Below are 23,342 nucleotides of genomic sequence, written 5' to 3'. Positions count from 1 at the left end.
TTCCAAATATATCGAGAACCATTACTCGTAGCGATTTTTACCAAGAGACATTTTTTACATAAAAAACTTTGTAAATGTATATTTTTTTACTCAGTAGTTTTATACAGGTACGAACGAAAAGTTATTACTCTTCAAACCAGTTACAAAATAGGTAGGTGGCGCCCTCTACAAGTAGGAGTCATATTGACATCAAAATCAAATTTCTCATATCAAAAAATTCCCACGTACCAATTTTCATCCATATATTGACGTTGCTTCATAAATTATTTGGAAAAAATCGAAAAAAATATGAAACTTCTACACCCTGTATTTCCGAAACTAAGCATTTTAGGACATACATTTATACGATCTCTTTTATTTATTTTTATCTGCAGAATATGCTGCCGAACTTTCCGGAATACAATTCGGACCACCCTGTATATTGGGTATAATTTTTAGAATCCGTTTTTCCCTTGAATATTATTTGTAATAATTGTATATAGGAGAACCTTTCACAATAAAAACGAAAAAAAAATTAATAGGGGTGAGCCACTTTTGAGACGCACTCGGTATTATATTAGAAAAATAATTAAATGGTTTAAAAAACCTTAGTCAACTCTCGATTATTTTACATATTTAATTATAGTCTGTATATTACTTAATAAATTTTTTTCTTTTATAACCATAAATGTCCTACTAAAATTGGTACACGTAGTTCAGGGTGTCATAAATGGTATAACACCGACACAAAAAACTTTAATTAGCGGGCCTATTTCAATTTATAATCCGTAATAGAGACGTTTTATAATCGCTAACTCATGGCTATTACCGCAAAAATATCTTTACAGCCTAATGATTACATTAATAAATCATGTAGTCATTAAACTTAACCGTTCTCCTTTTGAAGACCCTTTTACAAAAAAAGTGGTTTAATAAAAACGGCATGACAAAAAGAATATTTAAGTAACAGTACACAGAATACCCTAAATTATATACCACATAATATACGGGGTCGCAGATATGTATGGATGGGAACAGTCGATTATTAGCTAAAATATAAGAGGTACCGCAAAAAGTTAAATATAAAAGTTATAGGGTTTTTAAAAATCTATTAGCTGGTAATACATTTAAGTATACAGGGTCGGTCATAAAGTCGTGGGACATCGAAGTTTCATTTTTTTAACGATGTACTTAAACAGCCGTTAAACGGTAGCCTACTAAAATGTCGTTAATAGATATTGTGACGTCGTTCATGTCGGCGGAAAGTAATCCCTGGCTATAAGCATTTTGCAAGAGCACCTGTGGCTCCGTGGCTGAGGCTATCGCTTCGTGAGCGAATGGTCCGTGGTTCAAATCTCACGCCGACCAAGATTTTTTATATATTTTTTGCTTATAGCGTGATCTTATTGCATTGGTTTCACTCTTTTTGGTTGGATTGGTTTAGTTATTTGGCAGGTAGGTTAGCGTGGTTATTCGGAGGGTGTTAATTCATTGGTTACTTGGTTATTTGATGGGGTTGGTTGGTTTTTACTAATTTATATTTGTTTTTTATATTTTTTTATCAGTGTCGAGGTTAGTTGCGTTGGTTAAGTTGGTTATTTGGTGGGGTGGATAGCGTTGGTTAGTCCCAATGACTAAAAAATATAAGGACATGTAACGCCCCTATGGTCATGTGGCGAGAACATCTAAAGACAGGTGTACTAGAAGATTGTTAGAATGGCGACCTCGAGCAGATAAACGTAGCAGAGGCAGACCACCGACACGCTGGACCGATGATGTAAAGAGGATTGCTGGAAATTGGATGATGACGGCCCAAAATCGAGAGACATGGAGAAATATGGAGGAGGCCTACGTTCAGCAGTGGACAACGATGGCTACATGACGATGATGATGATGAACGCCCCTATACGGGCTGCAGCAGAATTTGTGACCTTAGACGCCTTTTCTTTTGGTGGTAAACAATAAGTCATCATTTGGTCACCAGCGACAATTTTAGCGATTTTTAATAGTTTGTGTGTAGTAAACTTTGTATAAACTTTATTACAATGGTTTTTCAGCTTTCAAGTGTAAAAGCAGCAGCGATAAGAATGAGCCAGGAGTTACGTTTCAAAAGTAAATAAACAGTCCACTCCAACTTTTTAGCGTTTTCTTATTGAATTCGATAATTAGTCTTCAATTTCGATTAACATCTATATGTACTTGATATGTGCTATACGTCGATACTAGTTTTGTACCTTTTGTTAACATTTTAATACATTTTTTCGTAATTAATTAGGATGATACACCATAGGTGTAGTCAAAACAATTATCAAAAAATATAAATATTGCTTCAAACAGCTAGGTTAAGAAAAATATGTGCCACGGCACTGTTTAGTGACATCGGCACAATTTGCTCTCGGGTGTTATTTGTCCTTGGATTCTTTAGTCATTGGTTACTCCTTATTAAATTCCTATATTTCATAAAGCCCTCAAGTGCGTCACATCAACGACGTCATACCTATTAACGGCATTTTAGTAAACTACCGTTTAACGGCAGTTTAAGTACAGCCTTTTTTAAATGGAACCCGATAAACCACAATAAATACACACAATGTACCTCAAACCAACCGTTTCCGAGTTATTGACTTAAAAATATCTCTTAAACAATTCGATTTAATTAAGTTTGATCTGTTTTTGGTTTCATTTAACGATGCCATTCTGCGGAAACTGTGATACTTAATAACATTTGACATTAGTTTAGCATTCGTAAATTGTTAAATTTAAGTAGATTATAATCGTAATACAACATAATGTACCTAAATTCAACAATTTCCGAATTATGAAGTTTTGATTTTGAAATGTTAAACGAAAATTTTGTAATTTCCAGACTTGATATAATCTCATTTTATGCATCTTTAATGCTAACTTGAAAACTAATGTCAAATATTATTAAGTTATCACAGTTTCCGCAGAATAGCATCGTTAAATAAAAAAAAAACATGGCCTATCTGGTATTAATACTTGTCATTTGTCTGAGTTCATTATTAACTAAAGACGTGAAATTTCAGCATAATATTGAAAACATATTTTTATATTTTAGGAAGCAGAAGAGGAAGGAATAGAACAGGGTGTTGGAGATAAGCAATCAAAAGGTTCATCAGAGGGCGACGCAACTACCGGAAGTTACTCGAGCTTAGAGGATGACGAGGCCGAAACCAATCAGTTGAGGGCTTTAGCTGCCAAATATCAAAATGACAACGTTAATCTGGGAAATGGAAATAAAATTTGTAAGTCTTGTTTTCATTTAGTATCGATTTTGTTTAGCAAAAACATCTATAGTTCATATCAAATAAACTTTTAGTCACGTGAATAAGCTTGATCGGCACAACGTTGCCCACTTTTACATATTTTCTTTTAATCAAAATATTTTAGGAAGCAAAAATAAATTAATTATAAATATACAGGGTGTTTCAAAAAATATGTGCCATTTCTTCTGGGGAGATTCCTCTCTAAAAAATAAGATTTATTTTTCATATCAACATAGGTCCGATTCTGCTTTGTTTCGTAGCTGCAGGGTGTAAAAATCTTTAGATTTATTTTAATTTTCTTCCAAGTGCTTTTAGTGCTTCCAATGAAATTTTGAGGGTAAAAGTTACTTTAAGTGCTACATATTTTAATGCTGAAAAAGTGTCGATAAATTCGTCAGGGGCGTGCATAGGCATTATTACTGGAATATTTTTCAGAAAAAAACATATGCGTCACAGCCTTTTTTCTTTTGATATCAAAATCGTGTAGGCCGTTTAATGCCAATTAAAAGTTATCTCTCTATATTTTGTCGAATTCGACCTCCTTGATGAGATAAACGTAATTGTATTAATCACAATTAATAAAATTAAATTAATAAATTATATATTTTGCCTAATTTATTATTAAATATTATTACTATTAGTTATTATCACTATTAGTCCAACCTACAGCAATTTCAAATAAAAAAATAATGTTATTTAAGGCAATTACAAAAAAAACTCATTTTACAAAGTTTTTATATCCTCTGTAACTCTAAAAATATGCATTTCCATACCCATGTTTATAAGAAGTTATTTTTTGATGAGGAATCAATGAGTACTTATTTAAAACTTTCAGAAGTTAATGATATTATTTTTTTTTAAAGGTTGCTATTAAATTACAGCAATCAATAACATATTTAGCCATCCAAGTATGGAATTCTCCACAATATGGCAACCATTCTTAAAACGTACCATTGCGGGTATTCTCAGTGGACAATTCTTTAGCTCTAGTATACAAGGTGCTACAAATTTGAGGTACAAGCATTGGTATCTCGGTAACCGTAATAGATACGAAGATGGTTAAATTGGGGCAAAGTTGCGCCTTGGGATGTTCACCAAAATGCCATCAAAAAAGTTTTAAAAATTTCAAGGATTGCTGATTTTTATTTGGAAAAAACGGATTTTTTTTAAAATCAATTTTATTTTTTCCTGTCGTTAGTTTTTAGAAAATGGAAAAAACTAATTGCACATTCTCATAGCCACTTTAATAGGGCTATCTGATAGTATTTTTAGATTTTCAGCTTAGCTGATAATTTGAGAGATACAGAGGCCGACTTAATTTTTTTAAATACGGACCTGCATATTTTATTTCAGATTTTGAAAGAACTCGGTCTCCTGAGTACAATGATATGCCACACATATACTTTTTTTTGTTTCGGACATTTGAACACAAAATTTATTTACACTAATTCCAAGTCCGGCTCTATTTTATAAATATTTAAATTATTCATCGTTACAACATTGATAAGCCTTCAAACTTAACTATGACGTGGGGTAAAACATTGAATACGAAAAATCAAATTCAATAAAAAAAATAATTGCATTACTTGACGTCATTTGTAAAAGTGAAAACAATATTTTTCAACATTTACAATAAAGAGTACAAAATGCATTCGGAAGTATAAGAAGAAGATATGTTCAAAGAGCTATAAATAAAATTGAAAGAATAATAAATTTGTACAATAGGCAAGGTAGTAACCCTTTCGAACATGTAGAGCATTAGAAACTATTTTGTAGAAGGTGATTTATTTATAATAATTACGATTAATATCATGCATATTGTTAGATCGTACACTGAGAATTTCAAATTCACTATAAAAAAAAGTTAAAAATAATAACTTTAAATTGCTGAGCTGGATATTATTTATTTAAATCTTTCAATTAGCTCGATTTTCCTTATTCAGTGTTAGCGCTGATCAATATTGTTGCAATGAATATAATCAGATTAAATATTTAAGAAACCAGGGTCGGACTTGAAAATATTTTTAATAATAATTAAATAGTTTTGTTGTTGTTAAGGTACCCAAAACAAAAAAGTATAAAGTGTGGCATATCATTTTACTCAAGAGACCGAGTTGAAACTGAAATAAAAAATGCAGGTCCGTATTTAAAAAAATTATGTCGGCCTATGTATCTCACAAATTATCAGCTAATTTGAAAATCTAAAAATACTGTCAGATAGCCCTAATAAAGTGGCTATGAGAATATGCAATTAGTTTTTTGATTTTCTAAAAAGTAACAACAGGAAAAAATAAAATTGTTTTTCAAAGAAATTCGTTTTTTCCAAAAAACTCAGTAATCGTTGAAATTTTAAAAACTTTTTTGATAGCAACTTGGTGAACATCCCAAGGCGCAACTTTGTCCCAATTTAACCATCTTCGTATCTATTACGGTTTCCGAGCACCCAGTATACGCTCAGTAATTTTAGGATTTTGATTAGTTCACACTTGATAACGGTCAGTGATACTTCTGCCCGAAACGTTGTGTCCGATATTCTCTTAGTATTAGTACTGAACCATTGTCTTCCATATTCAAAAATTCCTCTTTCGATTTCTGTATATTTTAAATTCTGAGTAAAATCAAATTAATTTAACCAATAACTGAAATTCATCTTAACTATAACATCTATAAAAAATAACAATAACTTAAATACGTGACATTTATAAATATTACGACAAAGTTTATAAACTTCATTAATGTTAACGAACAGTTAAAATAAACACCCACTCTAACGGCAGCTAGGAAAGTACGGAAAGTAAGGAAAATTTCGCAAAGCTGCAATTTTGATTGGATGAGTTACCAGTCAATTTACCCTGAAGCTCGTAAAGTTTCGACGGTCTTGCCATATTCCCCGGATTAATGGTTGTGCCTTGCAACATTGTCAAAACTTTTGTAACTAACACATTAGATATATCACAACTAAAACGTTTATAATTTTATTTTACTAGAGTAAAGTCTTAAAGCTGATTCGTTATAAAACTTTAAGAAAAATTGATTACGTCAAGTCAAAATTAAGTATAGAAAATGAATGTATCTACACTTAAAATTGATCTTAAAAGTAACATTCAAATTAAAGTCTAATTAAATTTTATCATACTTTTACTGGCCATGCTGATACTGGAAAAGTCTTTATGGTTTATTAATATTCCCTTCTAACTACAACGGTACTGTGTTTTATTTATGTGTCTTTAATAACATTAATTAAAACTGAAACTAACCATGAAACTACTTTACGTAAACTTCTTGAGGATTAAACAGGAAAGTTTCCTTACTAGACCTTACATAACTACAATATAATGTAAGTGGTTGAGAATATTGCCATTAAAATAAAATCTTTAAAAAAATATTGTCTTTAAAATATTGTCTTATAAAAAATGTGTCAAAAAGTGTCTACATAGTCGGACTATAGTCGCAGTTTAGCAAGATTATACGATTATCAATAAGGTAATACAGATATTTCAAGTGCTGTGTATTGTCCTTATGTAAAACAGTTCAAATGTTCAATGTTCTGGTTTGTTAAAATATGTCTCGTTTTTGTTACATAATTTGTTAGTACCTGAATTACATTTCTTTACAAGATAAAATAAATAAAATGGTGTGTAATCTTCGATATGATTACATAAATACATTGTGGTGAAATTTTGTTGAAAAAAAGTCTTTAAAGCAGTTCAAATTTTCAGTGTTTTGGTTTGATAAAATATGTCTCGTTTTTGTTACATAATTTGTTAGTACATGAACTACATTTCTTTACAAGATTAAATAAAATTGTATATACTCTTTGGTTTGATTACATAAATACATTGTGGTCAAATATTGTTGAAAAAAACTCTTTAACGCCTTCAGTGGACAGAAATAGTTTACATTAAAAAAGTTTTAAGTCAACGCTAGACAATAAAATAGTTGAAGAATTAAATCAATTTATTTGTTAAGTACATTCTTGGATTGAACGTTTATGGTAGAGCTTTCCACTATTTGGCATTGATTCCTCGTAATTAAATATTACCACTGAATAATAAGGTAGCATAGAATGCGATGTTGAATGTAGAATAAGTGAGAAGGGGGATAATTACCGCGACCTTAAAGATCTATTGTGTCCCCCTTTCTTATGGTTTATTAATATTTTACCGTTACTCACCAGACTGTTTGGTGAGTAACAGTAATATGTCGATATAACAAACAGACATCACAACCAGTTGCTACTATGTAGTATAATAGATATTTTTTTTTTTATTTTCTGTAAAATGCTATACAGGGTGTCTCATAAATAAGTGCAAGTATTTTAGCTGGTAGTATAGTTCAACCCTAATAACACGCCTATGAGATTTTTTTCGCGAAAAAAAAATTTTGAAAATTCGAAATTTTTTTAAAAATGTTTTGAAATTTTTTTTAGTTTTAGTTAAAAAACATAATTTCTTGATAATATGGCAACATAGGTATTAGATTAAATTTACAAGAAAGAAAATCCAGAAAAAATCCGGTAGTTCTCAAAATTTTAGCAAAAAATCATTTTTTTTTAATTTCAAAGTAAAATAACTCCGTTATTTTGGAATTATTTGAAAAACGATAAAGAGAAAATATGTTTCTTTTATCGAAATCTACCACCCCTTAAAATACTTGCATTTATTTCTGGGACACCCTGTATTTATGTATGTATACTATATTTCTAATTTATTGTGTGTGGAAAAAAGATAGGTAGCGCTTTATACAGGGTGATTCACGGCCATGGTAGGTTAGACGTTTTTACATAATGCACCTGCTCCATATCTCTAAATTATTATTAGCTTTACAGTGTTACCACTTCATACTAAAAGTTGGAATATCTTTCGTTAATACATACCTCAAATTTCAACTTTAAAAATGTTTAATTCGTGATTTTACCAATGCTTATTCAAGATCATATGTTTATGTCAAATTTAACACGTGTTTTAATTTTTAGCTGGATAACTGTAAGTGATAGATATAGGTTAGTAAAATAGAAAAATTATGAGATATGAAAGTAGTTTCAAAAAATCTAATGATATACTGGGTGTTCCATTTAAAATAACGAAGTTGCTACTACTTTTTAAATGGTCCGTCAACATTGTAAAGCTGATAATATTTTAGATAGATGAAGCAAGTGCTTTTTTGTAAAAATCCAAATTTTCACTAGTAATACCACTAGAGGTCAAATTATTTCCGGAAATTTTTTCGAGTTAAGATAATTTTCTAAAAATATTGATGAGCGAGAAAAAAATTCCGGATTTAATTTGACCTCGTGTGGTATTCGGTAAGAAAATCCCACACCATATTGTGTGTGACAATCAAATAATTAAAATGTATTTTTTGATTTTTTGTCGACTTCATTATATAGTTACTATGGCAACTAAGTGACACCCAAACCTAAAAACCAGCTAAAAACCATAGACAAACAAATAAAAAGAGACTGACAAATCCCATGGTAAAGAGTGGGACCGCGTTCCCGTAGCGCAACTCAGAATAACAATTTTGAAACCAATTAGCCGGACCATGGCAGGACGTACGTCTTTATTGCTATCTTTCTTTATTATGTGCGCTTTATATGAAAAAAAAAAGAGATAGGTATAAAACGTATCGTAAGACATTATCGCACATTCTGGCTGGCGGAAAATTTAAATTAGCCATTATTAGTAGTATTCTTTCATTCTGAAATTGAAAATTTTCACTTAAACTGATTTATTCCCTATACCACGTAAAGGGAACGTGGTGTAGGGAATAAATCAGTTTAAGTGAAAATTTGCAGTTTCTTTCAGAACGAAAGAATACTAAAAACTGTTTTATAAACATATTTATTTATATATAAAAATAAATAAACTTTTTATAATATAATAACAAAAAATAACCGTGTTTATTCCACCCACCTACCAATTTTAACTGCGGAAGAACTGACTGTTGCAGGAAACGATCGGCCAATTTTTTTAAAGGGCATTAAAAATCTCATTTTCGAAAAAACTGAAAAGAAAAAGAAAGAAAAAAAAAAGAAGAAAGGAGATGTCGAAAGAATATAGAAAACATCTCAGCTTTGTAATTGAAATGTATCAAAATTATCATGTAAACAAATAAAAACCAGACTCTCAAAAAGATATTCTGTCGTTATAAACGTCAAAAAATGTCCAGTATAATTCGCTGTTGGGTGCCCACAAGGAGAAAATTTTCACTAAAATTTATCCGTTGCCATGGTGATTTGTCAAAAAACACGTTTTGATTGGTTAAAAATTACAGGTGTTACCATCGCATTGCCGTGAATCACCCTATACAGGGTGCTACAAATTCGAGGTACGAGCATTGGTATCTCGGTAACCGTAATAGATACGAAGATAGTTAAATTGGGACAAAGTTGCGTATTGGGATGTTCACCAAGATGCCATCAAAATTTTTTAAAGATATCAAGGATTGCTGAGTTTTTTTGAAAAAACTGATTTTTTGAAAATCAATTTTATTTTTTTTTATCGTTACTTTTTAGAAAATCAAAAAACTAACTGCACATTCTCATAGCCACTTTATTAGGGCTATTTCATAGTATTTTTAGATTTTCAAATTAGCTGATCATTTGTGAGATACAGAGGCCAACTTAATTTTTTTATTTCATGTTTTGAAAGAACTCGGTCAGGAAAAGTAACGACAGGAAAAAACAATATTGATTTTCAAAAAAATCAGTTTTTTCCAAAAAACTAAGCAATTCTTGAAATCTTTAAAACGTTTTTGATGGCTCTTGGTGAACATCCCAAAGCGCAACTTTACCCCAATTTAACCATGTTCGTATCTATTACGGTTACCGAGATACCAATGCTCGTACCTCGAATTTGTAGCACCCTGTATATTTAATTTCACAACACCTGGAGTTGACGAAAAGTCTGTCCAACAAGAGCATATCTGAGAGTGACAATTGGTCAGTCATTTTAATTCAAAGGTATATTGTATTTTCTGTCATTTTTTGATTGTCTTCTGTTGAACTTTTCCCCCCTTTGAACTTTTCTACTTAATATTGCTGAAAATTATTTTTCAGGTACAACTCACCTTAATTCGGCGTTCCTCCACCAAAAAAGCGCAGCCATCAACAAAACTCTTCCGGACAACCAACAAGCCCATAGTCTCCAGCCTCAGCAATCCTATTTTATGACAAGTTCGGATTCGGAATCGCCCACCGAACCCTGTCAAACCGTGGCCATGTTGAGGGCTCGCGTGGTGCCAAACAACGTTTAAAATGGGTACGGAATGGTTGAGAAAAAAATATATTGTGTGTTTAAGAAGAGGAGAGATTTATTTTCGTAATAAATAAAATGCGCTCATCAGTTTTCGATTCAATAGTTTATGTGGATTATTAGAGGGGTTTAGTAATGTTAACAGGAATGGAAATTGTCTGTACTGCTTTATAATGGTAGAACATTCAAATAGGTGTCTGATTAAAAAAACTTTAGTACCGTATGATCGAAAAAAATGGCGTCAGCGATGGTTATGAAATGAAGATCGCTGTCATTTTATATGTAAAATTATATGGCCAATGTCATCGATGTTCATTTCCAAGCCAACTGGACGCCGTTTTTTTCGATCATACGATAAAACCGGCACCCTGGTAGGTGTAGGTATAACATGTCAGTATGTGATTTACTAAGTTTCTGATAGTTACAGTAACAGCTAATCGAGTCATACTTGAAATTTAAGTACTAAATTAAACAATATTATTGAAACATCTTATTAAATGATAAAACTACAAAATAAGAAATATCAGTATGTTATAAACTATTTTATAACATATCGGCAAGCAAAGTCTTGGGTCGGTATTTACATGTCTAGGAGAAATCGCTATGGCAACTTGTATTTCGGAGAAAGAAAAATGCGAAGTGTTAACCTAACACTTCGCAGGTGTATGCCTAACCACTTAATTAGCTACTAAACAGCATATCATCAGTGAAACATGTTAACCTGCTAACTCCATTGACACACCGTTTATTACACTCAGATGCAAAAAAAACGCAACGGAAATTTTTTTTCGTCCAGTGGTATATTTTTTACTTATAAGCCTATTTTCATGTCTTTTTAGAAAACTGTATATATAAATATATCAACTTTAATTCATAAACTTAGTTGTTTATAAACTTTAGTATTTGGCTTATTATACAAGGGTTGGCTTTTTACCCTATCTTCAAAACACCCTGTGCAATAATTTCGAGTAACTTATCCTAAAACATTTTTTTTCGATCAGAACCATGTCTCCTGAGCATTTTGTTTTTTTACTCATGTCAACACATGCCATGGTTAATTTTTAAAAATGAAATGAACTTGCCACCAACAATTTGCAATTTTTACAACTATCATTACTTTATGATATTATTTTTTAATATCACAGGTGGCTTTGGTGACTAATGTCGTAATGTCATATCGATACTGATTAGAAATCTATATTTATTAATAAAAAAAACTCTATATTTATTAATAAAATTTAAAAAACGTTAAAAAGTGATGATACAGGCTTGGTTTTAATAAAATTAGTAACACTAACAGGACTAAGGATATTTAAAAAATAACTGTAGTAACTAAGTGTACAAACAAACAAAAACTTGTAAAAAATACCCTATTGCCTCCCCCAGCTGCTATAACTCTCTGTAGACGTCGGTTCATACTGTTAATGCAGCTGCAAATATATTGTGTTATGTTTTCCCATTCTTCTTCAAGAATCAAATGAATATTCATAATTTCGGTCATCTTCAACAAGATTAATGACTTATACAGAATCTTCGACACTAAGAACCAAATTCAATCGTTTACAACAATAATTACCAAAGCCACCTCGCCATTATGAAGAATAACATCAAAAAGTAACGATAAATGAAAAAATTGCAAAATGTTTGTGGTAAGTTCATTTTCTTCTTAAAAATTAACCAAAGCACGTGCTGACATGAGTCTCAGGAGACATGGTTTTGACTGAAAAATAATTTTTTAGGAAAATTTGCTCCCGAAATTATTGCACAAAGTGTTTTAAAGATAGGGCAAAAAACAACTCTTCGATTAACCCTAGAGAGAATAGATATTCATTTATTTGTTCCGATTAACAAAAGTTACAAGAGCCCGCAGGCATGGAACATTGTGAAAATAGCAAAAAAACAAAACTTAAGACCTAATATAAAACACACATAAATACACTTAAATAAGGAAAACACTAGAATAACACTCGACAACAAAAAAAAGTTACAGATTTTGCAACATGCGCAACCATCATAGGCGTATTGAAAATACCAACGACACAAGTCGGCGGTTGTCGACAATCGCTTGCTTTTTACATTTTATATTAACTTGTGGCGTCATTTGGAAGAGCTCAATAGAAATATAAAAGAACTAAACCTTGTTCGTTGGAAAGCAATTTGACATTCGTGACGTCAGCACTCCGGCATTCTAACGTATCATTGATCACTATTCACAGATATATTCCAGATACGTATAGTGAACAAGTTTAACGTTCGCAACGTTAAATTTTTGATATTTGATTTTTATCGTGATGGTTTTTTGTAAAAGTGAAGAATTAGTGCGGATTCGTTATTGGTCACGATCACGGTCACGACACTATGACGGGCTCCTATATCCACGTAGGAGCCCAAAATATGCAAAAAGGGGGTTTAAAAATCAGTTTAGCTTAAGTTTAGATTAGGTCTATATTTTTTATTAATGTAAAACCAACTAAAACCTAATTCTAATCTAACCTAAACTCACTTCTTCTTTTGCATATTTCGGGCTATTACCTGGGTATTCCTAGGTTTAACCAATATTCGAACTTAGGTGTAAATTTAAATTTATGGATGGCCCATAAATTTATATTCGCCGTACAAAAAAAAAATACTTTTCACCAATTTTCACAATAAAAATTAAAAGTTATAAATCATAATATTTTTTTATAGAAATGAGGGAATAAGGGTGAACGGGGTGCCGCGCCGGTAGACCAAGAAGATACTTGGAATGTAAATGTTAATTTATACTCGAATGGAGTTACCTCACAGTATAGGCATATTTTGAACCCCTACCGTGCATAGTTACTGTAGAAAAATAAATTAAAATATAGTTGGCTCCAACGATAATTTAGTTTGCAGCTTCTTTTCATCATACCTAATAAAAAACCGTCACAACCACTACTCATAGTATGTACCTTTGTATTTTTAAACATCATTATGAAATTAAAAATACATAGGTGCCCATAATATGAGTAGCGGTATTTTTTTCGTTTCATCATAACGGATTTTGTTGTGCTGAAAATAAGCAGCAAAATATATTATCTATTGCAACAACTATACCTAATTTACATTCAGTATGTCCAATTAATATAGAACATTATAACTATGCATACTTTTAAAAATTTGCTACCAATATATTTTGACAGTTGAGTTTTTGAAATTATTTGTTAGCTTCTTAAACAAAACAGACCCATAATAATTCAAATCTTTATCATTCAAGACTTCCAAGAATTATGAAGTAATCTCACGTCAAAATTTTTTAAAATTATTGCATGCCTTAAGTATTTGCAAAGTTAACAAAAATATTTCTTTCATACCTTGCAATTAATATATTTAATCCAATTTATCAGTTCTGCATCATATCCGAAATTTAGATTGTGTGTGACACAACGAAGAGTTAAAGTGCAACGTGAACGACCAGAAAAATATCAAGTAAAAAGATTGTTAAGTTTTAATTACTAGTTACGCAGTCCTTCCCCCCATATTGGCTTCCCTCTTGCCTAAAATCTATATTGTCTTTCCTAACATTTTAAATATAAATGATTGAAACTCATACAAGTTTACCATAATTTAAACTTAAGATAGTCCCTAATTATATTAAAATATAACACTTACTAAGTTAATAAATATTAACTATTTCTACTTATTTTTAATCATTTAATAATTCTGATAAAAACACGCTTGATTTTTTTATTTTAGAAATCATACTGGCTATAATAATTAATATGACTATGTTAACAATACTTAAATAAAAATTTATTTGAAGGAATGCTACTGTATTACAATAATTGTAAAACACGTATGTAATAACAAAGTAATAATAACTCGGAATAATATAATAATTATTTAAAACTGCTCATCGTGTTATCGATGTCGGCGTCTTGTCACTTTTATTTAGTCCTGTCACTATTATTTTATTAGCCGTTTAGGTATAGTTTGATTTCAGATAATGTAGATTTTAATGTGCCATTTGTGTTTTTTTTTTGGATTTTTTTGCATATTTGGTATATTCTATGAAGTGATTTTAAGTGCTCCTGACCATTTTTCAATTATTAAAGTGCCTATTTAGATACATTTAAAATGAATTAATTAGTGTATAGTATTTGTATTATGAGTTTGTTTATTTTTTATGAAATGTATTTTTTCCCATTAAAATAAACATAGCTTACTAGATCACTAGCTAGCCATTTTTAAATACAGGGTGTTAATTAAGTATCTGGCCAAACTTCAGGAGGTGATTCTTTGAGTGTTTTAAGGTAAAAAGTTCATATAAACATGTGTCCGGAAATGTATAATTTTAAAGATACAGGGTGTCAAGGTGTTTTCTAATAGACCTTTTTTATTAATATCCCAAAGATCCGTTGACCGATTTTGTTGAAATTTCGCCACGTTGTGAACTTTAATAAGTTAGCCACTAATTAAATGCTAATTATTATTTACAACAATATTCAAAGGATAAAATCTTATCCCAATAAATATTTGGCAAAGCCTTGGATTCATGTGTTTTTACGCCCGTTGGCGGTGGAAACCATGCAAGCTTTTTCTTTGGCCTAAGTTGTTAATTAAAAAAATAATAACCATAAAAAATATAGGTCCTAATAGCCTAAATTTTAGCAAAATGTATCAGCAGATCCGATGAGATCCGAGTTATTATGTTTTGGAACTTAATGATTTAATTAATTATTCCCTTTAATGCATTTACCTATCCTACGCGCCAAGAAAAAATATTGCATTTTGCAGAGTTTATGAATTAAAATTGATATATTTATATACAGTTTTGCCAAATAAATCAAGGAAATAGGGCTAAAAATAAGAAAGAAATATAACATTTTAAACTTGACCAGTTTTTTTTAATATACTTGCTACATGCTACATGTATACATATTTTTTTTGTACCGTTTCTCCGTAAAATTACGAATAATGGAGTTTTAGCACATTTCACCAACGATATACTAATAATTGTACTGAGCGTATTGACTGTGATTTTCTTACAAACGAAAATCGGCTCCCAAAACCAAGCCTTACCGACCCTTTATATACTCGTATATTATATTTTCAATATTGTAGTTTTCATTATTAACAAGAACTTAACATAATCATATACAATTTCACTACTTATTACTGAAAAGAACTTCAGTAACAGACTTCGTAAAGCCCCAATTGATATGTTCTTTCTCGACCTGCTGTCTTCAACGGTATTTGGTGGAAACATAATTAGAGAGTAAATAAAAAAAACAGAATCAAAATAAAAACCAAAATATTTAGTGAATCTGGATCGTCCAAATTCAGTAATTTTTAAGCAGTTTAAAGTGGTAGTTTGTCTTTCTTGTCCACAAAGAAAGTATTGCACAGCTGATGGATTCATAACCTAATCGAATCAAAAATATTTAATATTCATGAAATTAGAACTACTTAAATGTTATACCATTAATAGGTAAGCGTTTACCCGGACGGAATATTATAATAATATCTATATTTAAATATATTCTTAGGAAATACCAAAACCAGATGTCAAAAAATAAAAATACATAAAGTATCGTATCTCCTTAAGTCTTAAACAGTAAAATGGTGAATATAATCTTTAAAGTGTCTTAGTGTTACCTTACAAATAATATTTTCTAATATGAATTCGACATTTCCTTGTTAAAGTGTAATAACTTAGAAATGTGTTAGTGAATATATTTTTGTAATTTTTGTAAGTAGAACGTTAGAATGAGCGAGAAGTTGTTAAGCGGAAAAAATACTTTTTTAATGTTCTATAAATGAAAATAAACATTCTATAAAATATTTGAGTTAATTAAAATAAAAGATATAAAAATTAATCAATATGGTACCTATTATCTTGCCCTTATTAAATAATATAAATAAACATTCTTTAAGATTTATTAAATTGTGTTCAGTTCAGAAAATGTTCGTACATAATTTGTTAGTACACGATTCTCATTTCTTTTTAGAAATTAAATACAATAATTGATACAAACCTCGGTTAAATTGTGTAATTTTTTGGAACGCAGTTTTGTGAGGACAGACATATGCACCTTTCGAATTTTTGAAAAGTTTATGGCTATTAGATATTTCGAAAAAAAACAAATTTCGACTATTTTAAAAATATGCTCTCTAATTTCATTGTAATCTATTTTAGAAAAAAAAGTTTTTAGATAATAGTTCTAGATATTCACATCCTTAATGAGATTGTGTTCTCCGTTTTTTTTTCTAAAGCCTGCCTTTTTTGACATATGGCACAAACATATGTTTTTTAAATAGAAACCATATTTGACCATTACTTCGTAAAAAGCACCTTTTTAACTTTTTAGCGATATAAGCAATAATTTTCTTTCTAAAAATTACTGAGTTTTACTAGTATTTCAATAAATTTCACTTAGTTAGCCATGGAAATAAATTCAATCGTCGTTGCTCTCACAGCAAATGTCAAACTGTCACGCATTTACCAACTGAGTGATGTATAAAATATACCCGGTGCAAGACCTTGAATTTTTACCTAAATGTATATTGAAATACACGAGCCGCGTTTAATTAGTTTTATATTAATGTGACTATAAAATATTTATCATTCAGTAATTCTAAAGTTTAACAATTTTTCGCTCTTTGAGGAATATTATCGACCAAGGAAACTAGCTAGACTTTTCTTTTCGAAATATATCTCCTTATAAAAGTGAATTAGGCTCGTTAAAGACTGAATGGTTTGTAACTTAGAACCGTTTCCAAAATGACATATCTCACAAAAATATACAAAAAGTAAATGAGAACAAACAGAAATAAAAAGATGTTTTAATGTAAGACAGTATGTAGAATATATACTTTGATAAGAATATGTATTGTAAGTTTAATATTAACTTCAATAATTACCTACCACTATTTTAATAGTTTTCTTAAATGTAAGATGACTAATTGTAATAAATTAAGCCAGTCGCTTACTAAAAAATATGTGACACAAAAGTTCATGATAGGATTTTTTTTCGGATCGGCCAGCGCAAAAGTAGACCGATGCTAGGCGGGAATGGGGAGGGCCAGCAGTATGTTATCGGACACGGACCTAGAGGAACTAATTAAAAGACTAGTTCAGGGAATTTATTCGGTCCGCAGTTTCGAGATATAATACAAGGCGACGAGGATGGATCCGGCCTTGTCTATTGCAGCGGCCGGCGTAATAACCACAGAAAATTGTAGTGGATACTGTTTTTAATTTTTAGTTTGTTTTTTGAACATTTTACGGAAATGTTTCATTTTAGGTCCCTCAAATTAAGAAATATCTTGTAAAACGAAGTAGATATTCTGACTTTTTAGACAAAAAAGAGCTTAACGAAAAATGCAATTTTAATTAAGAGAAAACTTTACCTTCTATTTATCATTTAGCTTCAACTACATGTGCCAGTATTAAGTATTTTATTATTTGCTCCAATTTATTTGTGATAGTTTTTTAAACTCCGATATGAGTTTCTTTTTAATTTGTTGTTCTTCTCTGCAATAAAACTTACCTAGATGTTTTTAATATACACAATTATACGTTTCGTAATATTTCGTACATTATACAAATTATACAGATCATACTATGAATAGTTCTGACTTATAACGAAACACATGAGCAAGCAACGAGGATGTCAATGTCAGTAGGGAACTAATGTGAACTAAAGACCTACTTCAAGGAACTGGTTCCTCACAAAGAACTAGAATTCCCACCTCTACTGGTTCCTAGCAAGTGACTGGCTTTGAATTATGTTAATATTAATAACTTATAAACTTTATATCAGTGGAATACGCCATCCAAAGGTTATTAAAATATGGACCGCCTAAAATTAAAATGAACAATGACTATTCGTAATGGGCCTAAAAATCTTTGTAAGAATAGTTTAGATATTGTGCCAAATTTTAATAAACTCATATATATCTAAACTTGGTAAAAAGAAATTAGTATAACGTACAGTGTCCACTCAGAAAGTATATTTAAGAACACCTCTATAATGCTTATTTGTAAGTGCCAAGACGTACTCATAAATTGGATTAATGTTAAGCAGCAACCGCACATGCGGCATTTAGCGAACTCCGAGCGCTCGTCAACTACCGAGCGCTCGTGATCGGACTTCGCCTTTCCATCCACACATGCGGGCTCTGATAGCAACAACATAGAGACGAGCGCTCGTTCTCGTCGCCGAACTTCGCCTTCACCATCCACACACATAGGAAATCGGCGAAGCCTTGATCGGTGATCGCCAAATGCCACATGTGCGGTTGCGGCATTAAATAATGTGTGTTTGTCATAATTGAGGCTTGTAGAGGAACACTGTTATCTCCCCTAATTGTAATCATCAAAGAGTATGGTTTATTCATAATTGAATAACAAAAAATAGTTTTTATTTTCTAATAAATATAATAAAATATATCTTCATTATTAGTAGGAAACACTTTACCAGCAAACACATAAAATCAAAATGTGTTATTTAATAAATAATAATTTTAGAGGAGAGAGAGAGAGAGAAACCTTGTATAAAACTTTTTAAAGAACTTCTTATATGAATCAAATTGTTTATTATAAATAGTTTCTACTAATGCCTATTGATCTGATGGAAATTAATAGTTTACTATTTTTCACTATATGTTCAATTTTATGGCGATACGTCAACTCATTTATACAGGACATCATTTAAGATATTTTGGACAAACTTGAAGAAAAAAGCCATACTTGTCACTTTATTTGACGGGTAATTAAATACTCGCAATTATTTCACATGTATCGTTAAACCATTCGAGATTGAAACATCTCTAGTCTATTGCAACTTATTTTGCTCAATTACCTGTATTTTTTTAGTCAATTTTCTTACGCTAACTTGTTATGCTTAGACTGACTGACGGACACTGTATTATCACATTATTTTGAAAATATAGTTTAGGTATGCATTTTCAATACTGTTAATTTGTATATAGAAATAAACAAATTCCCAGTAAAATTACTTGTTTTTATATATGCAGATATGTTTATTCCGGCCCGGAAATTTAGAATTGTTGTTGTACTAATATGTTACCTTGGAAGGTAACATATAACCCTTATATATGATATAAACAAGGATATAACTAATGTTTGTCCGGGTTTAAGTACATATCGTCGCCTTCCTCACAAAGGTCACAAAGTGTCGTAGAATGTAGAATGAGTGGGAGGGGGGTTAATCACAGCGTTTCTTGAGTTATAACTCATCATATAGTTCCAGGGCTTTGACAAAAGCCAGTATCTGGGACGGTTTTACAGATGGTAGTTCTCCATCTCCAATATCAGCCGTACTAAAGTTTATGGAATGAATGGTTGTCGTCTCGGCGCACTCAGTGAAGAGGTGTTCTGGTGTTTCTCCATTTTCCCCACAGAATCTGCATTCGCCGTTTTTTTCTAAGCTTCGATCTACTGAGGTGTTCATTGAGACAATGTCCTGTTAAAAACCTCGTGAAAATCCGAAGATTGTTCTTACTTAAATCAAGGAAAATCTTTTTTTGAATAAATATAAGCCGGTGTTATAAAAATTAGTTCCCACGTTTCCTGAAATAGATCGAAACCCGCCGTGATTGGTTGTTTGGTTTTATTGTTAACAATTTATGTGTTATGTTAACAATTAGACCAGATTAACAATAAAACCCAAACAACCAATCACGGCGCGTCTCGATCTATTTCAGGAAACGTGGGAACTAATTTTTATAACACGGACTTATATTTATCATACTATTTCCTGAAATGTTTTGCGAAATGTTTCACGAAATATGTTCAGAAATATTTCGGGGATACTGTTGTAGCGGCTGTTTTAAAAATTCTTCTAAAAGCCACTGTCTCTGCCACTGTTATCAACTTTTTTCACTTTAGCGGGAAAAATAATTTTGCGTCTAACGGTTTTCTAGCAGTTTATTTTTCTAGCACTTTTAGTTTTTCAATTTCCTAAAAAGTAACGACAGGAAAAAATAAAATTTATTTTCAAAAAACTCAGCATTTCTTGAAATGTCCCAATATCCATGTTCGTTTCTATTAAGGTTGTCGCCCACTAGACCGCTGCGCGGCGCGGCGCTGGGAAGAGAATTTTTTCCGGCTGCGAAGGAACTGCGCCCACCATAGCGCGCTTTTGAAACGCGGCAACGCTATTTAGTTATAGTCGAAGTGTTTTTTACTTACTGTAGTTTAGTTTTTAAAGCAATGAGTTCAAGTACGGACAAACGCGTATTTTTTGTGCTCTTCTAACAGAGGAAGAGGAAGAGGGGGTGAGGAAAAGTTTGGACTCATACGATTAACAAAAAAAGAAAGAAGTTTGGAGAATTTTACCATCTTTTTCCAGATTTAATAAAAGACAAAATCATTTTTTTCAGTATTACAAAATATAAAGGAAACATTTTACGCACTCCTCAATTGAGGGTTTTAGAAGAAAAACACCGGGTATATCTACTCATCATATTTTTTTCAGAAGAGACAAATTACTAATATTTTTGATAATTCTTATTTATTCTGATGTGTATATTAGTTATGTGGTCAAAAAACCCTGATCTTTTTTATCTATTTAGGTAATTAGAATTTAAAAATTGGAGATTGTCACTTTTGTTAAAAAGTGGAGATTGCCAGTTTTGCCTCTACACCCTCAATTATATTAAATCTTTGATAGAAAGGCATTTCGTCCATCTGTCTCTAGTGAGGGAAGACTAAAAAATATATCATATTCCTTTATGAAAATCGATTTGCCTAATTTACCTTTAAAAATACAATTCTGCCATTGATACATATCACTAGTTCCTAGTCAAAAAGCCAACTGAAAAGACTCGAATGCAAAATTGTTCCCCTTGTGAGTACGCACACACTGCAACGCGCCGAAACGCGGGAGACGGAAAAAAGTTGCTAGAGAAGTCTTCCGACTTCTTGACGGAAATCCCGCGGCGCGCTTCTGCGCTGCGCGCTCTAATGTGCGTTGGTCCATTTAAATACATGGCAAGCAGACAAAAGAAATTTCCACATGGGGCCGCGCCGCGTCGCGCCGCGGTCTAGTGGGCGACAACCTTTACGGTTTCCGAAATACCAATGCCCGTACCCCGAATTTATAGCACCCTGTATGTCACCTCTAGCGGATTCTAGCAATTTTTAATATACGAATCTAACGGGTATTCACCTTAGAGAGCAGCAGCCCTGCTAAAAGCCAAGGGAACATATATTGCATGCAACCCACATTTTGTTCTTATTTAAATTGATGTCTAACTTAAGACATTTTTATAACATGAACAGGGGTGGATGGGGAAGTTGAAACCGGCCCGGGAATAACAGGCAATCGGCCCGAATCCACAAAAACAAAATGACCATAACGAATAAACAGATTTTATTTATTAATATACAGGGTGTCCCAAAATAAGTGCAAGTATTTTAACTGGTAGTATATTTCGACCTCGGCAATACGCCTATGAGTTTTTTTTGCAAAAATTTGGAATTGAAAAATTTTTTGGAAATTTTTTCATTTTTAAGTTAAAAACATAATTTCTTGATAATATGGCAACATCGGTAGTAGATTAAATTTATATGAAAGAAAATCCAGAAAACATCCAGAGGCTCTTAAATTTTCAAAGTAAAATAACTCGGTTATTTTGGACTTACTTGAAAAACGGTAAAGAGAAAAAATATTTCTTTTGACCAAATCTACCCCACTTAAAATACTTGCACCTATTTCTGGGACACCCTATATAAGTAAGGGTGATTTTCGCTCGGGCGAAAAAATCTCTTTTGCCTCCGATTTTTTAAAAATATTGAAATTGCCTTGATCAAAATTTTTGTAAAGATCAATATCAGATGGGAAATCTGAATTTTTACTACAAAATAGCTCAGTTTCACAGAGTTCTACTGTTTTATTTCCATTGTCGATAACGGTAAATTGATCTTGAATATGCTACGATTTTCAATCACGATTTTGAGAAACTTTAAGGCTTCCTAATTCATTCAGTTTATATTTTTTTATTCTGGCCCAATCCTCTGTGAAATACATTATTTTTAGCTTTTCAGGTATATACTTTCTTACACATTGTAGAAAGAAATTCTCTCTTTTCTGGTACAGCAGCAGCCTCGTCGTGTATACGTGTTTTAATTTTTAGTATAATTCTCATCACGTAACTTTCACTCGTTTCTACATTATTTGGCATCTTATATGATAATGCCATGACTCAACAAAAAAAAAACCTAGGCAATACCTAGGCAGTGGATATAAATGTGTTCTGAGGTTACAGAAAAATTTCAACTTTAATAACTCGGTTATTTTCGACTTATTTGAAACACGGTAAAGACAATATATTATGTTTCTTTTATTCATATCTACCAGCCCTGAAAATATTTGCACAAAGCGGCACACAAATAAGGTGCACTTATACACTCACCTTGTATAATAAAACATTTCAAACGGAACAACAAACAGATGTTTATTAAAATTATAAGTGTCTCAGAGAAAGACATCTAACAATAGTTATTTTACAAATTAGTGTTTATGTTTAAAAGCAACTGACTATTATATTGATCTAATTGATTAGTTAATTAGGCAGTCACTAAAAATCTTACGTAACTTTAGTTAGAAGATTAACCATTTAATTTTTGCTAAATCAATCTTTTTTTGAGCGCTGATCGGGACCGGCCCACCAGCCCATCTTCCCACAGAATTTTCCCGTTTTCCCATATGGCCCATCCACCCCTGAACATGAAGGAAGTAACAAATAAAACACAGTTTGTACACAATTATTTATCTACTTATAATCGACAGTATTAATAAAAATAACATTTACACTAATATAAACTATT

General features: G+C 31.4%; 1 protein-coding gene across 1 annotated transcript in view; it reads left to right on the top strand.

The window, feature by feature from the left end:
* The window catches only part of LOC115876957, a 54,600-nt gene extending 43,973 nt beyond the window's left edge, over positions 1–10,627 (top strand). The window contains exons 5-6 of the mRNA XM_030893002.1: positions 3,059–3,245; positions 10,327–10,627. Coding sequence (XP_030748862.1) covers positions 3,059–3,245; positions 10,327–10,523 — 384 coding nt within the window. The 3' untranslated portion in view covers positions 10,524–10,627. The remainder of the gene's footprint in view (positions 1–3,058; positions 3,246–10,326) is intronic.
* Positions 10,628–23,342: the final 12,715 nt, after the last annotated feature.

Source organism: Sitophilus oryzae, unplaced genomic scaffold (genome assembly GCF_002938485.1).
Source record: "Sitophilus oryzae breed Bouriz unplaced genomic scaffold, Soryzae_2.0 scaffold_1441_pilon_pilon, whole genome shotgun sequence".
NCBI classification, from domain to species: domain Eukaryota; kingdom Metazoa; phylum Arthropoda; class Insecta; order Coleoptera; family Curculionidae; genus Sitophilus; species Sitophilus oryzae.
Note: the sequence above shows the minus strand (reverse complement) of the source record. Positions and strands in the feature narration are given on the sequence as shown.